At 29.3% G+C, this 19,359-nt stretch overlaps 2 protein-coding genes and 1 long non-coding RNA gene across 6 annotated transcripts in view; 1 reads left to right on the top strand and 2 right to left on the bottom strand.

Annotated features, from left to right (window-relative positions):
- LOC114122193 (kinesin-like protein KIF19) overlaps positions 1 to 19,359 on the bottom strand; it is a 42,205-nt gene that overhangs the window by 10,550 nt on the left and 12,296 nt on the right. The gene's annotated exons all lie outside the window — the stretch shown is intronic.
- Positions 126 to 14,671, top strand: LOC114122157 (testis-specific gene A8 protein-like). Of its 3 annotated transcripts, none has more exons than XM_050197084.1 (2): positions 126 to 278; positions 857 to 1,468. In XM_050197084.1, the coding sequence occupies exons 1-2, from the start codon at positions 267 to 269 to the stop codon at positions 1,235 to 1,237; spliced, it is 393 nt and encodes a 130-aa protein (XP_050053041.1). In that variant the 5' UTR covers positions 126 to 266; the 3' UTR covers positions 1,238 to 1,468. The 3 variants fall into 3 exon arrangements, with proteins under 3 accessions (XP_050053041.1, XP_050053043.1, XP_050053042.1); XM_050197086.1 differs by lacking the exon at positions 857 to 1,468 and adding an exon at positions 14,055 to 14,671 and having other exon boundaries at positions 252 to 278; XM_050197085.1 differs by lacking the exons at positions 126 to 278; positions 857 to 1,468 and adding exons at positions 13,265 to 13,428; positions 14,055 to 14,671.
- On the bottom strand, positions 854 to 14,385 carry LOC126548954 (uncharacterized). The gene is made up of 3 exons (XR_007603071.1): positions 14,236 to 14,385; positions 1,038 to 1,070; positions 854 to 1,001 (listed from the first exon to the last, which is right to left on the bottom strand). It is a non-coding gene; the product is annotated as an uncharacterized LOC126548954 (long non-coding RNA).

The raw sequence follows: 19,359 nt of genomic DNA, 5'->3' as shown, positions 1-19,359 counted from the left end.
CACGCCGCAGTGTAAAGGTCATACCGACATCGGACTACCTATTTCGTTTGTTCACGTAAACATTGGCACCGGTGTCCGTTTTCTAATTGGATATGAATATTGTGTGTAGAATGGTAATTCGTGGGCGTCACTGTCTGCACTGAGCGGCGCAAATGCGAATCGGTATAAAACGGATCATCTAGCAGGTGGTAAGTATCAGTCATTCGTCTGTCTTCAGTCGCATTCGTTCAACGCAGAAAATCTTGTAACTCTCAAACAAAATCACCATGCAATTCCAAGTAAGTCGAATCATATAAGTTCCCAGTTAAGTCGTTAGATTTTCGAACATTTCGAGATCATACATTTAATACTTTTAATTTTGTATGTGTTTGAAAACATAGGCAATACAAATGTAAGTATATATATATACGAGTATGATAAATATACCTTACTATTCATATAGCTCTAATAAAACTCGAGCTATTATAAATAATCCGTCAGTGACTTAGTGTTTCAATGCTCGAATGCTTTCGAATCAAGACGAGCTATAAATGTCAAAAATAATCACACCTGATACACAGAATGCCCTTATAAGTATTTATGTTATTTTTTGATATTACACTATTTAGGAAATCAGTTATTAATCCATCATCAAAATATTATAAATTTAATAAGTATTTGGTAGGTATTATAGTATGCGATTGAAAGTATAGTTATCACGAATGATGGTCAGTGTTAAAAACATAACTTATACCCATTTCCGCTTATAATTATTTCCATTCCTCTTAAAATACATTTAATATTATGCACATGTGTAATGCGCGTAAATCCTTTTAAGTATCTAACCAAAAACAAATACAATTCATTCGTGTTTCAGGTGACTTTCGCAGTACTCGCCGCGGTCATGTGCTTCGCTGCTGCCGCCCCAGCAACCGAAGAAGTCAAATCGTCGCCTTCCACGTCTGCCCAATCTGCCGTTTCCGGTACCGATCGTGGCAAACGGTTCGTGGCCGTCGCTGCACCTTACGTAGCCGCCACACCGTACGCCGCCGCTGCACCTTACGTGGCCGCCGCACCGGTCGCCGCTACACCTTACGTGGCAGCTGCGCCCTACGCCGCCGCCCCTTACGTGGCCGCTCCATACGCTGCCGCCCCTTACGCAGTTGCTTCCCCGTACGCCGCCCCTTACGTCTCGTCGTACACCACTTACCCATACGTAGCCAAGACCCTGGCTTCCCCGTACGCTTACTTCCGATGAACGGCCTCATTTCACTTTTCTCTACCCACATCTATAACCAGGAAACAAGGACGACGACACGTCACTACGTGATGATGTAACGTGCAGCTGCCTTCGAGTTACTTATATTTTCAATTAAATAACTTAATAAAAATAAAAATTGTTTAACTCTGATTGAAATGTATTCGAAAATATGAAAATATGTCTTGTTGAATATATATGATATGTAAATAAAAACTTAATTTTTCATAACGAATCTTTGTTTAATATTGGGATGATAATTAACCTGACCATTACAAGATAGCATGAATACCTATTTAAAACGAATTCATAACAGCAAAGTACCGGAACCGAATATCAGATATCTGATATACGATGTCTATACAAGTACAAAAAAGTTTTTACACAAAAATATTAAAGTTTTTACAAGATATTTGGGTTCACTTGTAATTCTACCCGCTGAGGACGCTACCTTACCCCAGGTGTGTGTCATCGGAGTTGTTATAGAAAGCGACGATTTTAAATGATGGATCGATGTCGCGATATGGCACATGTGTATAGGTACAGTACAATGTATACGGCCTTGGTAATTGAGTTGCTTTAGAAAAACTATGTTGTACCTACTTAAAAATAAATAGTTCTTGAAAAATCCTGTAAAATACTGTATTTTATTACTTTATACTTTATTCATATTTTATAATGTAGCATTGTAATCAATGCATTTATAGATTTAAAATTTAAAAAATGCATAAACACCGTATAAAACTATCGTTTATAGACTAAGCCTCAGCTAAAAATTGATTTTTGAACAATTTATAATATTTTACAATAATTATATAATTTTTAAACACATTATTATCTATATTATTATTATATTGCTGTACAATTTTTAAATACTCCGTCTGTTTATTCTATTTGGATTTCTCTTTTATAAAAATTAAATTGATAAAAGATAAACAAAACAAAATCGAGATTTTGTATTGTATTTTGGGTCAATGGTAAACCGATGGCAGAATTTATTATTAACAATGCACAATCATGGTAGGTAATATATAATATTTTAGTTATTCTATCATATCATTGATTTTAAGTACTATAATACTATAATCAATGGTAATACGTAAATCATCATATTGTATTAATCTGTAGAGAATTTTTTTTATTCTTTACGCTGTCCAAGAGACACAGATTATATGGATACGCACGATATAATATTTATATTATTTTATCATAATAATATAACTTTGCGTAATTGAAATGCCCGTATTATGATGCTTTATATATTATATGGTATCACTCAATATAGTGTTTTAAATAATTTTACTTTATTGTATTAAAATGAATATTTTTTGTTTGGATGTAAATTTAAAAAATAAGCATTTAAAAAATAGTGTTTTCAACTGTTAAAGGTATTCGAGTTTACTATATCTTTTGTTTAATAAGTTTTAATACACGACTTATTGAGTTAAATATGTTAATAATTACTATAACAACTATAATTCATATTCATCGACATTTATTATATTACGGTAGAGTAGTTTTTAAGACGCTTTAATATCAACAATGTAATATTTTTTTCATGCCAATTGCGACTGTAAGAAATATGAGTCTACCTCTAAGCTTTTATCGAACCTGTGTTTGCATAAAACGACAATAGACCAAAACAAATAAATAATTTGCGCTGCAGGTGGTTGAAGCAGCTTTATATGCATGTGTGCATTATTTTGAATAATGTGAACTATTCTTTTCATCATAATAAAAAATAAAAACAACTTTAAAGTTGCCTTATTAATTTAATAAATTTAATATTTTATTATTGATAATTTTTAGTTTAATTTTTATTATATAGGGATGTATTGATATTATACAATTGAAAGAAATTAAGAAACGTACATTTACAATATAGGGTAAAAAATAAAATATGTAGTTCTTAATGTTCTTATGATTTAAAAAAATATTGCTTTATTATAATGTAAATTAAATTAATTCTTGAATTTCCCGATTAAATGATTTTTGAGCTTCGGAAAATTACCTGTTGTTCCTTCCTCTATAATTAGGTCTGCTCTGGTCCCATGTACACCAATTTATTATATTGACTTATGTGTGTTAATGCACATTTCAAGAATAATCACTAAATATTTAATGAACTAATAGCGAGTCACACATGATTTAATGGCTTAAGAATGGTCCATTAAATTTTAATGAACCATGCAATTAATACATTTTTATGGTATTAGGGTAATAATATTTTTGACGAAAACCACGTATGACCAATAATCATATTATCAGTATACATACTATACGTATGCGTGTATATACAATACACGCAATTATTGTTCGGGTTTGCAGACAGAAACTATATGAAATTTTTTTGTTTTTTTATGTCAGTCGAAATCAAACACAACAATAACATACTATTATTAGTTATTACTATATTATATTCAGTGGCGGGGTGATGGAACTTTAAGTTGGCGTCTATCGTATAATCGGCGCGTGGAAAAATTCACGATGTCTCTAATTTAATTCTAACGTAAACTGCAGCAGCCGTTTCATAGGAGAAGTAAAATTGTTGCAATTACGGGTCTCATAAGTGAAAAAAAAATCGTTTGCCACACGCCACTGCCTGAGCGCAAGTGCGAAATACCGTATATTATAATATGATACGTGGCAAACACATTTTACAGATATTCGCAAATGTCTCCGTGCAACCGAAACCATATACACATATTATGACCCCAAGTGCGTCGCGAGCTATGTTTGCTCTGCTCGGCACTCGCGGTTTTCGCGAAAACAAAACAACAGTGGCGGTTCACATCACTCGCATTTTGCAATAACGTCGCGACCGCGCCGGTGGGTTTGCGTATTCTGTAGAGTATATAGCTTTCGTCGGTATCGCTGTAAACCATACAGTCCCGAGACAGGGAATACGTTTCTATAAGCAACTGAAGTTTGTTTCGAGTGCAACCCCGCAACAGTCCATCACAATACATACGTCCGCCGTCGTCGCTATGCGTTTTCTGTGCGTGTGCGTCGCGGTCCTGAGCGCTCTGCTGGCCGTCCGGTGTTTGGTGTTCATGCCCAACCCGAGTAAAGCGAGACTCAACATACTGCGCGGGGTGTTGGCTAACGACCGGGAATGGAAAGATATAATCGGCCACGCGATGGATGTGAACGCCTTGGATTTCGGCGGCATGCTGGTCGACATGGGTCTGAGGGAACCGTCGACCACCGAGATCACGCCGCAAAAGATCATCGAGCACCTGGTCGTGCACAAGGGGTCGACGGGCCAGCAGCTGGCGTTCGGCATACGAGTGCTGGGCATAGCGTGTGAGATTCAGTTTGTGAAAACGTTGGTGGCGCACTCGTTATTGGCTGTGAGGTACACCGACCAGAGATCATCCACGCCGTGGTCTCTCCGGGTTTGTATTTCAAGCATCCAGCAGGCGTTGGTCGTTTTCGCCAACAAGGTGGCCTTTTTTGGGCATGATGTAGATTTTTTCTTGGATTTAAACATTATTATTAACGAATTTCTCAAAGAGAATCATATCACATTGGAACTCCGAGAGCTTACGTCAGATATCCTACGAAATCAAATATCGACTTTCTTTGCTACTATTGCGAACAAAGCACAAGATCGTTTATCTGCTTTGGAGTTAGGAATGGATACAGAAGTAATAATGAATGATATATTTAATTTCAAAAAAGATATCTCTAATTACGACGCAGAATTACATTACTCCTCAATTAACAAGATAAATTTTTATGAGGTAATAGACGTCAGCACTTTTCGATTAGAATTTGGCGAAAAAGTATTTGAAATTGTTAAGTACAAGGACAACTCGCTGGTGAAAAAGCAAGAAGCAGAAGCAGAAATAGAAACAGAAAAAACAACATAAATCAATAATTCATCTCACTTTTCTTTATACCAACAATACACAAGCAATAATAAGCCATGGCTCATAAGTTAAGTTTTCAAAATTGTCGTTATTATATTCAAATGGGGCTTTTTTAGTATGTTTAGGTATAAAATGAATTATTTAAAATAGGTATTAATGTGGTACTATCATTTACATATTAATATTTAATTGAATGTTAGATATCATGTTATAGTGTGATTACTAATTACTCGTATAATAATTATAATTAACAATTTGCTTATTGTAAGTGTAATATAGAATTAGAAAAACTTAATGATATATTAATAATTAATATTATAATTGTTATTATTGAGTAATAAGTCAATGTTTAATCAATGTTATGATACAATTCTTTACTGTTGTTTTATAAACTTCTATATTCTTATTAAACATTCTAATACATAAATTGTGAATCAATAAATGTATCCCGATTTCAGATTGTAGGTGAAAATGGATCAATCGGGAATTGAAAAATCTATAGATTTTAATACGATCAATAATGAGTATTTTTAAACTATTACGATAGCTAGGAAAGTGAGTTGTATTAAAGTATTAAATATTTCCATAAACTAATGAAGGGATTAAACTATTTTAAGTAGATAGTCATAAATATGAATTCATCAAACAATTATTAATTTATTGAATCTGCAATATTTCAAAATAAAATAGGTATTAAAAAAAATTAAAACTATAAAATGTATAAGAAATAACTTTTGCCCCATTAATTTTCAGGTTAGGTTTGAATCCATTAATTAATAAATCTATCTTTAATTTAAAATATTTTATATTTAATAGATTTTTATATTTTTAAATTATGATTCTGTAATATATTATATTGGATTTCATTGATTTTTGGGATTTTAAATGTATTTTTAAAGATTTAATATGTATTCAACTGCAGCTTTAAATTGATAATATTATAAAGATAGCCATAGGTGACTCGTTTTTGTTCCAAACAATTTAATGGCCACTTTTTTTGTGATGTTATTATACCTTCAGGGCTTTAGACAGTTCTATATAAATTCATAATATGGCAAAATTAAATATTTTGAAACAAATCAAATCTTGAACAAATGTGTTATTGACAAAAATCGTGGTGTTAAAAAGAGTGATGCCATGTCCTTGTCCCTATATATTATAAATTTCTTGGTTATATAATAATTTATAATCGATGTTTGTACAAAATAAAATATTTGTTGGCTAGTAAAATATTATATTATATTGAATGGATTATTTATCGGACAGCCATCAAATAGTTCAACGCCCTTAAACGTAGGTGTGTGTGTGTGTGTGTGTGTGTGTGTGTGTGCCGTAAGTGAATTTTGGATACACGTTTTATGTGATTGTTGATTTTGAATGTTTTTTTTTATTTTATTAAAACTTTTAAGTGTGACCTGCTTTTAGAAAATATTGTAAAATGTTGAAGAAAATTAAATAACAATTTATAAACTGTGTGAAGTTTTAACTGACAAATATTATTCAAAATATTGAAAAAGCAAAAAATAAAAATAAAAAATAAACTGAAAATTCTAAAAAAAGATTTACAAAATCAAAAATGCAAAATAAATAAGGCTTTTAAGTTGATTTAAGTAGTACATCATTCAAATGTTGTGCTAAGGAAGCTATACAAGCTGCAGTAGGTATATCGTATGTTTTACAGTATATAGTAAAAGTAATGAATATTTAATGTTTTTATGAATTCACGTGTCTTTAATTATCATTCACACAATTATAATAATACGATTATGGGTTATATTATGCGATTTACTGTCCATGATCTATTATAATTATAATCACGAACAAGATAATATTTTTGTTGACCTTGGTAAATAAATTCGTCATTAGCTTTTCGCCACCAACCTATGAGGACAAAATCGAAATCGTCAATTACCAAAACACACGATTCGATCGATTAAAATATTATTGTAAATTTTTAAACGCACGCGAATTGGATCGTATACGTAGGTTTTTTGAAGGGCGTGCGTGTACGCAGAAGGCACTGACAAACGGCAGTAAACAAATGGTATTAATAATACGATTACAATAGTTATGTGTGTTGTATAAATTGTTTGTTATTGTGTGATAGTCTATCCGCCTATAGAATAAACTATTTTATAATCAATGCTATTTAGTATTATACAGTTTAGCTAAACCTAATGACTGCATTAAATATTGCAATAGGTGCCTATATAGTATATACGCATTAAATATTTGGGCGCCCGGGAATTGGGCCACAATTCACCTTTTTTTCCAAAGGTATACGGTAATTGGGCCACTAAAATTTTATATTTATTACAGGTAGGCCCGGTAATTGGGCCACTAAAATTTTATATTTATAATAGGCACTAGGCAGACCCGGTGGTTGGGCCACTATTACATTTTAAATTGTAATAAAATAATATTTAATATAATACATATTTTTATATAAATTGATACAATTCCCAATACTGCAGCGCATATGAAACTTGACTTGAAGTGACTGCGTATGCCTTATCAAAAGGTAATAAATTATCCAATATCTTATGATATAGAATTATCAATTGTCATCAAATGAAATGGATAAAAATAGTCATACGCGTAGTGTGCAAAGATTATGAAACCTAACTCGAACTATAATTCCGTCGAGTCTTTTCATTCACATTTCAAAATAATTTCTATATGTTACATCCAAATATACATATTTTTTAATTTTTTTAATGTTTTATTGCAACTCCAATCAGAAGTTTATATTAAGATAAGAAGTATAAGAACAATAAAAACAAGAAAACGAACTTTAGTTCGACAAAATTTTATTCTTAATGAAATTAAAAAATATGAAGAAGGGGAAAAAACCCAATTTGAATATTTACAATCTGTATAATGTTATTTAAAAAATTATTTCATACTATTTATTATTTGACTGTCTTTATGGATCTAAATGTTTTGTATTATATTTATTTTTATGTACCTATTAGAAAATGCTTGTTTCATATTATTTATTTTTTGACTAACTTTATGGTCCTTATATTATATTTGTAAAATGAGTATTGGTATTCTTTATAAAAATTGTTTCATATTTGACTAATTTTATGGACCTTGTTGTATATTAAATTAATTAAATCTGTATAGAAGTATTTTAAAAAAAATATTAATTATTTGACGAATTGTATTTTTATATGTTAAAAAAATAATAATTAGTTAATAAACATTATATTATATTCATATTAATAGTATATTTGTGTGCTATACTTTTATGGCCCAATCTCCGGATACACTTTAAAAATATAGATTTAATTTGTGGCCCAATTTCCGGGTAGAAAAATGTTAACAATTAATATTTTATACAAAACAGGTAGTTAAAATGTGGCCCAATTCCCGGGCGCCCAAATATTTGTATACGGTCGTCTCAAAAGTACTGGCACGATTTTAATGTTGTTAAATAGTCAGTCAAATAATCGTCGATATCAAACAATAATCGTTGTATATTAAAAATTATAATTGGAAATTTGTCCGCGATCAGTGTGATATATTTTACAAATTTACCAGACCAAACCGGTGTGAAAAACAATGCATCGGGATGTTTATAATTTTTTTAATCGGTTTTATTTAGCGAACATCTACATTTATGCCCACAATTCGTATGTATTATACCTTTTTAGATTTCATCCGCAACTCACGCATGGTTTTTATTACTTGGTCCGCAACTAGTAAACACTGCTAAAAACTAAAATAAAAGTTACACACAGTTTCGATATATTCATTGTAATTTATATAATATTCCGTTGTCCGTCGTGTTTCAGTATTCCATTGCTCGTCATCGCACGCGTTTTAAATTCACTAATTCATATACTTGACGTTGACATACCGCGTCTATGGTGTATATACCAATATACCATGTATAGGTACATATAAACTATAAACATACGTAAAATGTATATTTTGATTATATATATATAAAGGCTGTCACTGGAACACATTTTTAGGTGGTGGGATGAGGTGGCGATTAAGGTTAAAATTGAATTGTACCTATACTTTTCATAGTAGTAAAAAAACTAACCGACTTTTATCTTCATATAACAATAGTATTTATGCATTATACAGTTATGTGATAATGATTATCACATGTAAAAATTATTTTTCAAAATTTCAAGTAGGTAAACTATTTTTATAACACAAAGTCTAGCAGTCCACTCATCTCTGCAAAGGCTCCTTGAATAGGCACGACTAATAACCAGTAATAATTAAATTTTTTTCCTATCATTTTTCGAGAAAAACAGCAATACGTCGTCAATTGGTATTCAATATAACCTTATGTGGCATACGAATAAATAAAATACACCTAAACGTCAAACTATTATTTAAGTTATTTTTCTAAATTGTAAGAATTATTATGTTTTAAAATGTAGTCTTCAAATTTTAACTGTAGTTAATTACACATATAATAATAGCTAACTTGAATTTGTTCATATTTTAAAAATAAAATCCGAGTTATGTACACATTATAGTCGAATTAATTTTTACCTCCTTTGAAATTCAAGTTATGAAAACTCAACTATTCTTAAAAAAAAAAACAATAATGTGATTGTGCGTATCCCCACAATTATATTAATCCTAATATTAAAAACATAATGATAATTTATAATACCAAATTATAAATATTTCTAAATATTAACTATAAAAGTAGCTTTCTAAATATTAGTTATATTAGTTACTATTTATGCGTGTTCATTGCGTATAGACTAACAGCAGTTAGTCCTTTTAAAAACTACAATCATTTTATGGTAATAACCATTTTAATTATTTTGTGTATTAAGGGTTATTGTCTCTGCGAATCTTTTGAAAAAACCAGAATTATGATATCTCCATTATTTCAGGATATATTACAATGGCTAAGTCCTCTGGGGACACCCTGTATTTATACCTACCTACCTATTATGATATAATGGAATATTTTATAAGCTATAGTTATATCATTAAACGCCCGACGGGTCATTAAAATTGTATAGGTACAAAATAAAATATTGAGACTTTTTTGAAGAGCATTACTGACATTTGTAAAATGTACATAAACATAGTTTAAAATATACTATCAAGCGTATAAAATCAACAATAATACATCTATAATATATATGTATATACACCCCTCGCCATTAACGTTTGCTCGTATAGTGTTTATCCAGTGTGTCACACAGAGGTCGTGAAAAATATAAAAATACAAATGTATGTATTTATAATATTATGATTTTGACAAATATCATGACCTTTTCATATTAGGTGCATTGGATAAGTGGTTTTATTTATAATCATAGCAATAAAGATAATAGGCAAATGAGTTTAATTTCAAATAGTTATTTGAGCAGTTCAATTAATATTTGAATGTCCTAAATATTGAGATAATAAGATCGTTGATAGTTTTTTCACTTAATTTTTGATAGGCAAGTTTTTTATAACTTCAATAACAATTACTCACATGTGCAAAGCCTTATTTAAGACGTAAAAATTAACTAATAGGTACAATGTTATGCAAAAATAATAATTATATATATATATATATATTATTAATAATAACATATCTAAATCAATAGTTATTTACATGTAAATATTTAATAATATAGTGACCAATATAGTATTAAATGAAATAACAAGCGAGTCATTTTGAGGGTAACAAGGTGTATTTTGGCGTCCCTATTTCTTTTGCGTCTTTATTGGGTTGCCGTACAACTCACAAACACGTCGATGCCCAATTATAATTAAATTATTTATTATTTATTAACGGGCTGAGCACTACACGACAGTTTAAACTTTAAAATAAAGTTCAATATACAGTTAAAATAATAATGATTATTATTATGAAAATCATAATATGTATATTGTATAATAATATTGTAATAATGCTATATTAAAAAAATTATAAGATTACAATTAGGTTTCGATAATTGATTGTAGATAGTTATAGTATTCTATTATTTGAGATCATATACACGAAAAAACATTTTAATATTAAAATTAATAAAATTATAATGTATTGAGTCGATGTCAATGATGACATCTTCGCTTAAATATACTTTTACGATATTTTATCAACACCCATATAACATAAGTATATCATATTATTATAACAGTGTAATGTGTAGGTATTATATAGTAGTTATAGTATATAGGTACCTAAAAGAATAGGATTTTATCGGTGAAAAAAGCGAAATTCCTCTCTTTGCTCGTAAGAGGGAAAGTTTTATAAAAGCAGTATGAACCGTAACAGTATATTATGTGTACGATTTAATTTAATCATATTATATTGATTATTGATTTTGTTTTTTGGCAAAGTTTCCATTTTTTTTTCTCATTATTATTACAAGTTGTCGGCCAAACACCTCGTTGTTGTCCAACATTGATAATAATACAATTATTCGAGTATTCCGTTGAAGTTTGATTCACCTTCCACACTCTGATGGCCACTTTCAAACGTATAGGTAATAATAATAACATGGGACAGTGTTGTTGTGTTTATCAGACGACCATCTTTGAATAATAAATGACTCGTTCACGGATTTGAATGACATTCAGCTAACGTTGACGTGTGGTGTTACACACTTATACATATATGGCCGTATGGTCTGCCTACTTATATGTAATAATTTAAAAGTAAACGCAATCTTTTCTTTTTTTTTTTTAGGTATTTTGGCAGTTGGTTTATATATTTTAATTCAATTATCATTCTGGATTATCATTGACACTGTATAATAATATGTCTATTTAATACTCTTGGGCTGTACCGTTCCAAAAACTCAAAACCTTGGAACAACATGCCAGCGCATACGCAATTTTTAATAAAATACCAAAACGGTACCATTCCTTCTTCGTAGGTAGTAATAATAAAACAAATCAAAAATAAATATATTATAGTATAATATATAGACTTCATATTATACATCATTTAAATAATATAAATTAATAGTATTTTTTTATACTTATATAATACCTATGTTTAATTTAGTCTATATAATTATTATATATATATATATAAATAGCTGCTGTATTGTAGTGTGTATAGATATGAAAGGATCTAACTAACTAGTTTTAATTATAATATCCCTAACTCAATTAGTTCTAAAACATAATAAATTAAGAAACTTATTTTTTCTACCTATTGTATCATTTATTATCAGTGACTAGTGAGGTGGAAAATGATCCTGTACGCTTACGGCTTATAAAATATAAGTGATAGGTATATAAAATAGATTCATAATATATTATAATGAACTTTATGCTATTTATTGAATGCTACAATTAACAAAGTTGACAAGAGACAAGTAGGAAACCGCCATGCTGTACACATTAGATGTATATAGTTTACTTCGTATGTTAAAATAATTATTGCTAAAAAATATATAAAAATAATTTTATGCATAAAAGCAAAACACTTAAAGTCTATACTATAGACTCTATAGCTTCAACTACACCAATATTTTTTAGGGTGCAAGTATTGTAAAATTTCCCATACTCCCAGTCCTTAGATCTTTCACACTGTATTAACTTGTACTTATTTTTTTTTTAAATGTCAATTAAAAAATTTGTATGCCTAAAAAACTTAAAAATTTAATATAAGGTTTCTGATAAGTTGTTTGTCTTGTAGTTAAAATTTTTTTTAGTTGTGATATATGTAATTCAATTTATATTTAATTATTAATATATATGAACAGTAACGTAACCAGATTTTTTTTTTTTTGGTGGAGGTGGTTTAAATTTTCATTTAAGTTATACTTAAAAAATGTCAATTTTACTCATACATAAAATCGTGAATTTACTTTATGGAATTTGTTTGTATTATTTTTAAGTATTCTACATAGCTCGATTGCTACAAATATATAGGTCTTGTATAAGCGATATTCTATTGAATAGGTATACAACTCCTGTAGATTATTAACTATTAAGCAAATATTTCAACTCGAGATTATATATATTCAATTACAGCATATAATGTGTAAATTATCAAATGTAGTAATTGATGAAGTTGTGCATCATTAATATGTTTTTGGATTATTTTTGAAGATTTCAGTGAATTGTGAATACCTGAAACGTATTGAACTGTTTCTTATGTTCGTATAATATTGGCGCTGGTGTCCGTTTTCTAATTGGATATGGATATCGTGAGCAGAATGGTAATTGATGGGCGTCAATGTCACTGAGCTAAATGCGGATGATATAAAACGGATGATCTGACTCGTAGTAAGTATCAGTCATTCGTCTGTCTTCAGTCTCTATCGTTTAACAGAGAAAATTAAGTAGCTCACAATCAAAATCACCATGCAATTCCAAGTAAGTCGAATCAAAAGTTCTATCGTTCAACAGGTCAATTGTCGAACATTTTGTGATCATAATAATATGCGCAATATTGCTACTATTTTACTTTTCATTTTTTGTGTGTGTTGAAAATAATCTGTCTGTGTCAAATACTCGAATTCATATTGCTACATCACGAATTCACGAGGTTCTATGAATTTCAAAAATGATCACTCCTAAATACCTAATAAACATATTATAATGCACGGCATATAATATGCCTAAAGATATACTACATTTTTTTATTGCATTTTTCGCAATCAGTTATTAATTTATTATCATAATATTATAAATTTAATAAGTATTCGTTAGATATATGATAACAGTTATGTTATAATATGCACGATTATCAGGTGTCATAAACTTATAAAGATAACTCATAACGCTGTCTACTTATAATACTGTTTAAATTCGTCGTGAAATGTGTTTAATAAGTATATTTACCAATGCACACTGCGGGTGATTAATGGTGATTTTTTTCAACTCTGCTATGATATTAGTAATTAAAATTTGGACGTTATCACTATTTTATTTATTTCTAAAAATTAACAACCGCTTCGAAAAATCAATTAATTAATTAATACAATTTATTCGTGTTTCAGGTGACTTTCGCAGTACTCGCCGCGGTCATGTGCTTCACTGCTGCCGCCCCAGCAACCGAAGAAGTCAAATCGTCGCCTTCCACATCTGCCCAATCTGCCGTTTCCGGTACCGATCGTGGCAAACGGTTCGTGGCCGTCGCTGCACCTTACGTAGCCGCCACACCGTACGCCGCCGCTGCACCTTACGTGGCCGCCGCACCGGTGGCCGCCACACCTTACGTGGCAGCTGCGCCCTACGCCGCCGCCCCTTACGTAGCCGCTCCATACGCTGCCGCCCCGTACGCAGTTGCTTCCCCGTACGCCGCCCCTTACGTCTCGTCGTACACCACTTACCCATACGTAGCCAAGACCCTGGCTTCCCCGTACGCTTACTTCCGATGAACGGCCTCATTTCACTCTTCTCTACCCACATCTATAACCAGGAAACAAGGGCGACGACACGTCACTACGTGATGATGTAACGTGCAGCTCCCTTCGAGTTACTTATATATTCTCAATTAAATAACTTAATAAAAATAAAAATTGTTTAACTCTGATTGAAATGTATTCGAAAATATGAAAATATGTATTGTTGAATATATATGATATGTAAATAAAAACTTAATTTTTCTTATTGATTCGTTGTATAATATTGTTTCCTAAATATATACGAGTATATATAGCAAACATCGGCTTGGGATGATAATTTACCCAACCGTTACAAGAAAACATGAATATATATTATTTAAAACAAAAAAATGTATACCATTTCAAGAATTATTAATATTAGTGTTTTTGAGCTTTTTATAAAAGTATCCATAGCGTAACATACTGTTATTATTTTATTAATAATAATATTTTCTACACGTATTAAAACTTATGGTTTATAATCGATTAATTATATATGCTGAGAATTTAGTGCACTATAAAAACTGTAACATATATAATAACTAATATAATATGCGTTTGCACTTGTTGCGCTTATTCACTTCAAATTTATTTAAAATATATACAAATAAGACATACACTTAAAAACTAAAATTAGAAAATACAAAAGGTTATTATTAAGGTTATTGATGTTATTCTTAATTTGTGGCACATCTACGATGTCTTTGATTTTTTTATAGTCATGTTTAAAAAATATGATATTAAAAGAGATAAGAATTATTATTTTTACTATGAATTACAAATTTCAAGATAAATTTCATATTTTAAAAATTAAAACACTATTAATAAATACTGTATATTATATGTGTGAGGAAACGCTTATAATACGAGTTGTTCGATGAAAATCAATTCTTAGACAAATCAATAACACTAAAATCATAGATATCTAATACCAAATTTCATTCAAGACAATAAATACAAAATAGTTTCAATAATATTTTACATTTTACAATCTATTTAGATTTACTCGTAATGCGGTTTTCAAGACCGCTATCTCAGAGCTGTAGGTCGCATCGAAATAGTTATATAAAACGATAATATTGTAAACAGCGTATCGATGTTGGACATGTCAGAAATTCTATTATACAATAGAACCCTTTACTTTTGGCGACCGCGGATAACATTGCAATATTATGTATACACAATAATTATGGTGTACTTGCTTATATCAGACCAGGGTTAGGTGTCGTGAATCGTGATCCGTTTATAAATAATATGTACTATGTAGGTCAGCGGTCCTCACTAGGATCTTAGATAGGACCAAATGTAATTTTTGAAAATTATTTGCGGGCCGCATACATTATTAATGATAGTTATTAAAAATATAAAAATTATATATATTATAATATATATTGTTAGGAAAGAGTATTGTAGTGCTGTTAATAGGGCGGTCCGCACTAAATCTGTCAAAGGGCCGCGTAGTGGGGACCGCTGATGTAGGTACTGTTGTTACTGTAATATTTTACCTACCTGTCTGTATATTGAAAGATTACTGCTTAAATGAATTTTTTTTGTACCGTTCGATTACCGATTATTTTGTTTTATTAAAAAAAGCGTAACAGTTGTGTGTCGAGTCATGAAACAAACACAAACAATAAAAAAATCGCGTAATAAAATATACGTATTGTAGCGATTATTTTCTGTTATTATTTTACTCAAAACACTCAAAACTAGTGAAATGCAATTTTTTTGTTTGCTCTTACCTATATTTCGCGTCTTCTAATTCTCTAGGATATAGTTACGAGTCGATAAACACATACATAACCGCGTTATTAGATATACGAGTGTAAGAAACATAGGTATATCACCATGTCACCATTATCTCCTATATTATTCACAAAGTTGCTTATATAGTGATTTCTATTCATAGGCTGTTCACAATAGTCCATCATAATTTAAAATTGATGCTTCCTATTTTATATCTATATTCTAATTTCTAAATATAATATCTGCAAATATGTGTATAATTTACTATATAATTCAATTACTAATATGGTGACGACGGTAGTATATTATACTTTAATTTACGAGGTAAATTACCTAGAGAATACGTATACCTATGCCGATTTTTAGTGAATGGGTATAATTATATAACTATAATATGTGTCGTTGAGTTGGTGGACATAAAAGTTAATTGCGCCAGAAATCACAGGTAAAATGGGATTCGAAAACATAATACATCAACTGCGTTGGGCTTTATTGAGGTACAAAAAAGGTTTATATACATTAATTGCGCCGGTAACACTGAGTTGAAAAATAAACGATATTATTTTGACATAATTTATGTATACACGTTTTATATTAACATGAGATAAAATTATCAATAAATTGGTCGAAATGCAGTTTTAGTCAATAAAAATGAGGAAAATAATAATATTATACTAAGATAATAAATTATTTTACTTTTTTCCAAATGATCAGAATCGTTTTGTCGTTCGTATAAATTCACTAACGTTCAGTGTCGTGAAGTAGTCAATAACAATAGCAATTTCGTATAATATTATAATGGAAGTAATTTTGACCTGATGCAATCGACATATACCTAATTAATTTGTAATAAATTTACTGGTGCAAAAGACGTATACATTTCAGGTAGTCTAGAAATATCGAAGCAATTGACGAACACCGGAGTTGGTCACTGTAATAGTTATGTTAAAATTTGAATTCAACAATAAATCGTTGTATATTATGAAAACAACTTTGAACATCTGTTATTATTCAGTATATTTTATTATATATTTATATAATTATATTACTACATAAATTCATTTATTTTACTATTAATAGTAGTATACATTTGTATGTTCACAGAACTTTTCAGCAGGGAGATTTTAAAAGTTTAAGGCGGAGTATTCGCCTTAAGCCAATTATTATAATAATTATTATAATTATAGTACACTAATACAGATATATATTACGGTAGAGCTAATTCATTTTTAAATTATTAAATTTTATTATTCATTTTGAGTTACAACATAAAACCAAATCAATTTAGTGGAAAATTTATTTTATTTAAACATTTAGTTTTTCTTCATTTTTTTCTCAATTATTTCAAAAAGGGGATGTTCTACATTTCAAGTAGTTGTAAGTACCAACTAATCCAATTAGACTAAGGAAGCATACAGCACTTGATAAGAATGTAGATATACGATTTCAACTAAATATGCTACACACTTGTTGATTGTCTCTACGTACACATCTCAAAGTTATAAAAATATATGGTACCTATTAGTTATAAAAATATTGTAATGGTTTTTTAGAAATCAGGGAAATGTATAAAATTTCAGTGTTTAATGTTTTATCAATGGTTAATTTGTCGATTTGTAGAATTCTGATTCTAATATTCTAATTTATACATTATATATCATTATTCATTATTAATAAGTAAATGAGTTAGTAAAAACAATAAATTATTTAGGTAAAGAACAGTGATTATCTATTAACATTTTATATAAGTTTTTCTATTTCAATTTGGAAATTTAGAGTTCAAAATAATTTGTAGAAAAAAACTATTTATTATTCTAACGTGATAAAAAGTAAACTAGTAAAACATAATATTATGTCATCTAAACACACTCGATATGACGACAAGAATGTCTTGCCAAGAAATTACATGATTCCGTTTTTATCTTTAGTTATTAGAAATGGAGAGTCTACTGACAAGTTTTGTAGACTCAAACTATACATTATAATCTAGAGTTCAACTTTATTTGTTATATTTCTACCAATGTTTATTGACAGATATTGAAAAAATAAATGTCAATGTGCTCATTACAGTTCATCGAAAAAAGAAGATATTTATTCTATTAATCCCGATGGTCAACAGACATTAGGAATTCTTAGTGCATTTTTTAAGGATTGCAACGCTACAGTTTATTTTTATTACGGCGATGACCTTGTAAGTTGCGATGACTGAATACTACACGTCCTGTTTTCACTTAAAACAATCGATATTTTTTTCTACTTTCTGTAATGTAATATTGTATAATATATTTTATTTTTTATATATAAAATGTATTTATGTATCTTTAATAAATTTGAGATACATAATTTTTAATTAAACATAGTTATTTAAATAACGCATAATTAATTAAATAATTATATCTAATAGCTAATAATTTTAAATTATTGCACAAATCAAGATAATAATATATGAATCGATAAAAATTGATTTGAAAATTTTCTGCTGTTAAAAATTTGTAGTTATATTTATGAATAGTTAATTCATCATTCATGATAGTTAATATGATAATATTACCTATAATACTATAAATATGCCAATATATAATTATTTATTATAAAAAATATCAAATAATTTATTTGAATAAATCAAATATTGTACCTATTCAAACAAATTTTTCCTATAACTACTTTCGTCTCTTCACGACCCATCGACGTCTTTCAAATCACGTATGATAACAAAAGATATAATAATGTTATGAATGTGTGAAGTAGTATACTTTTAGGTGGTTTGTTTATAATATATATTATTCGTTAATTATCTGAATCGATGATTCATAACATTGACGTCCTAAGTCAATTATTTAAAACTTTTGGATAGTTGATAAAAACTGTATAATATAAATAATTTTGAAAAAGAAAATTAACTAAAAGAAATAGATACTTACATTTTTACACTCAACGCATAGGAATACATGACTAGTTACGCTTTTACTAGTATCTCAATTTCATAAAATATGTGACATAGATTATGGTAATTTTCATTATTATATTAATTCATTTTCTTTATCTGTGCCACGGCTACCTTGGCTAACACTCACAGGCTCCTTGGAGCAATGGAGCCATATAGTTACTAAATGCTTTACTACCCTTACTCGCTAATACCGCTAATACTAGTATACTTACTACTTAGGTACGT

This window comes from Aphis gossypii, chromosome 1 (genome assembly GCF_020184175.1).
Source record: "Aphis gossypii isolate Hap1 chromosome 1, ASM2018417v2, whole genome shotgun sequence".
Taxonomy (NCBI): Eukaryota; Metazoa; Arthropoda; class Insecta; order Hemiptera; family Aphididae; genus Aphis; species Aphis gossypii.
The sequence above is the reverse complement of the archived record's forward strand: the minus strand, read 5'-3'. Positions and strand labels throughout refer to the sequence as shown.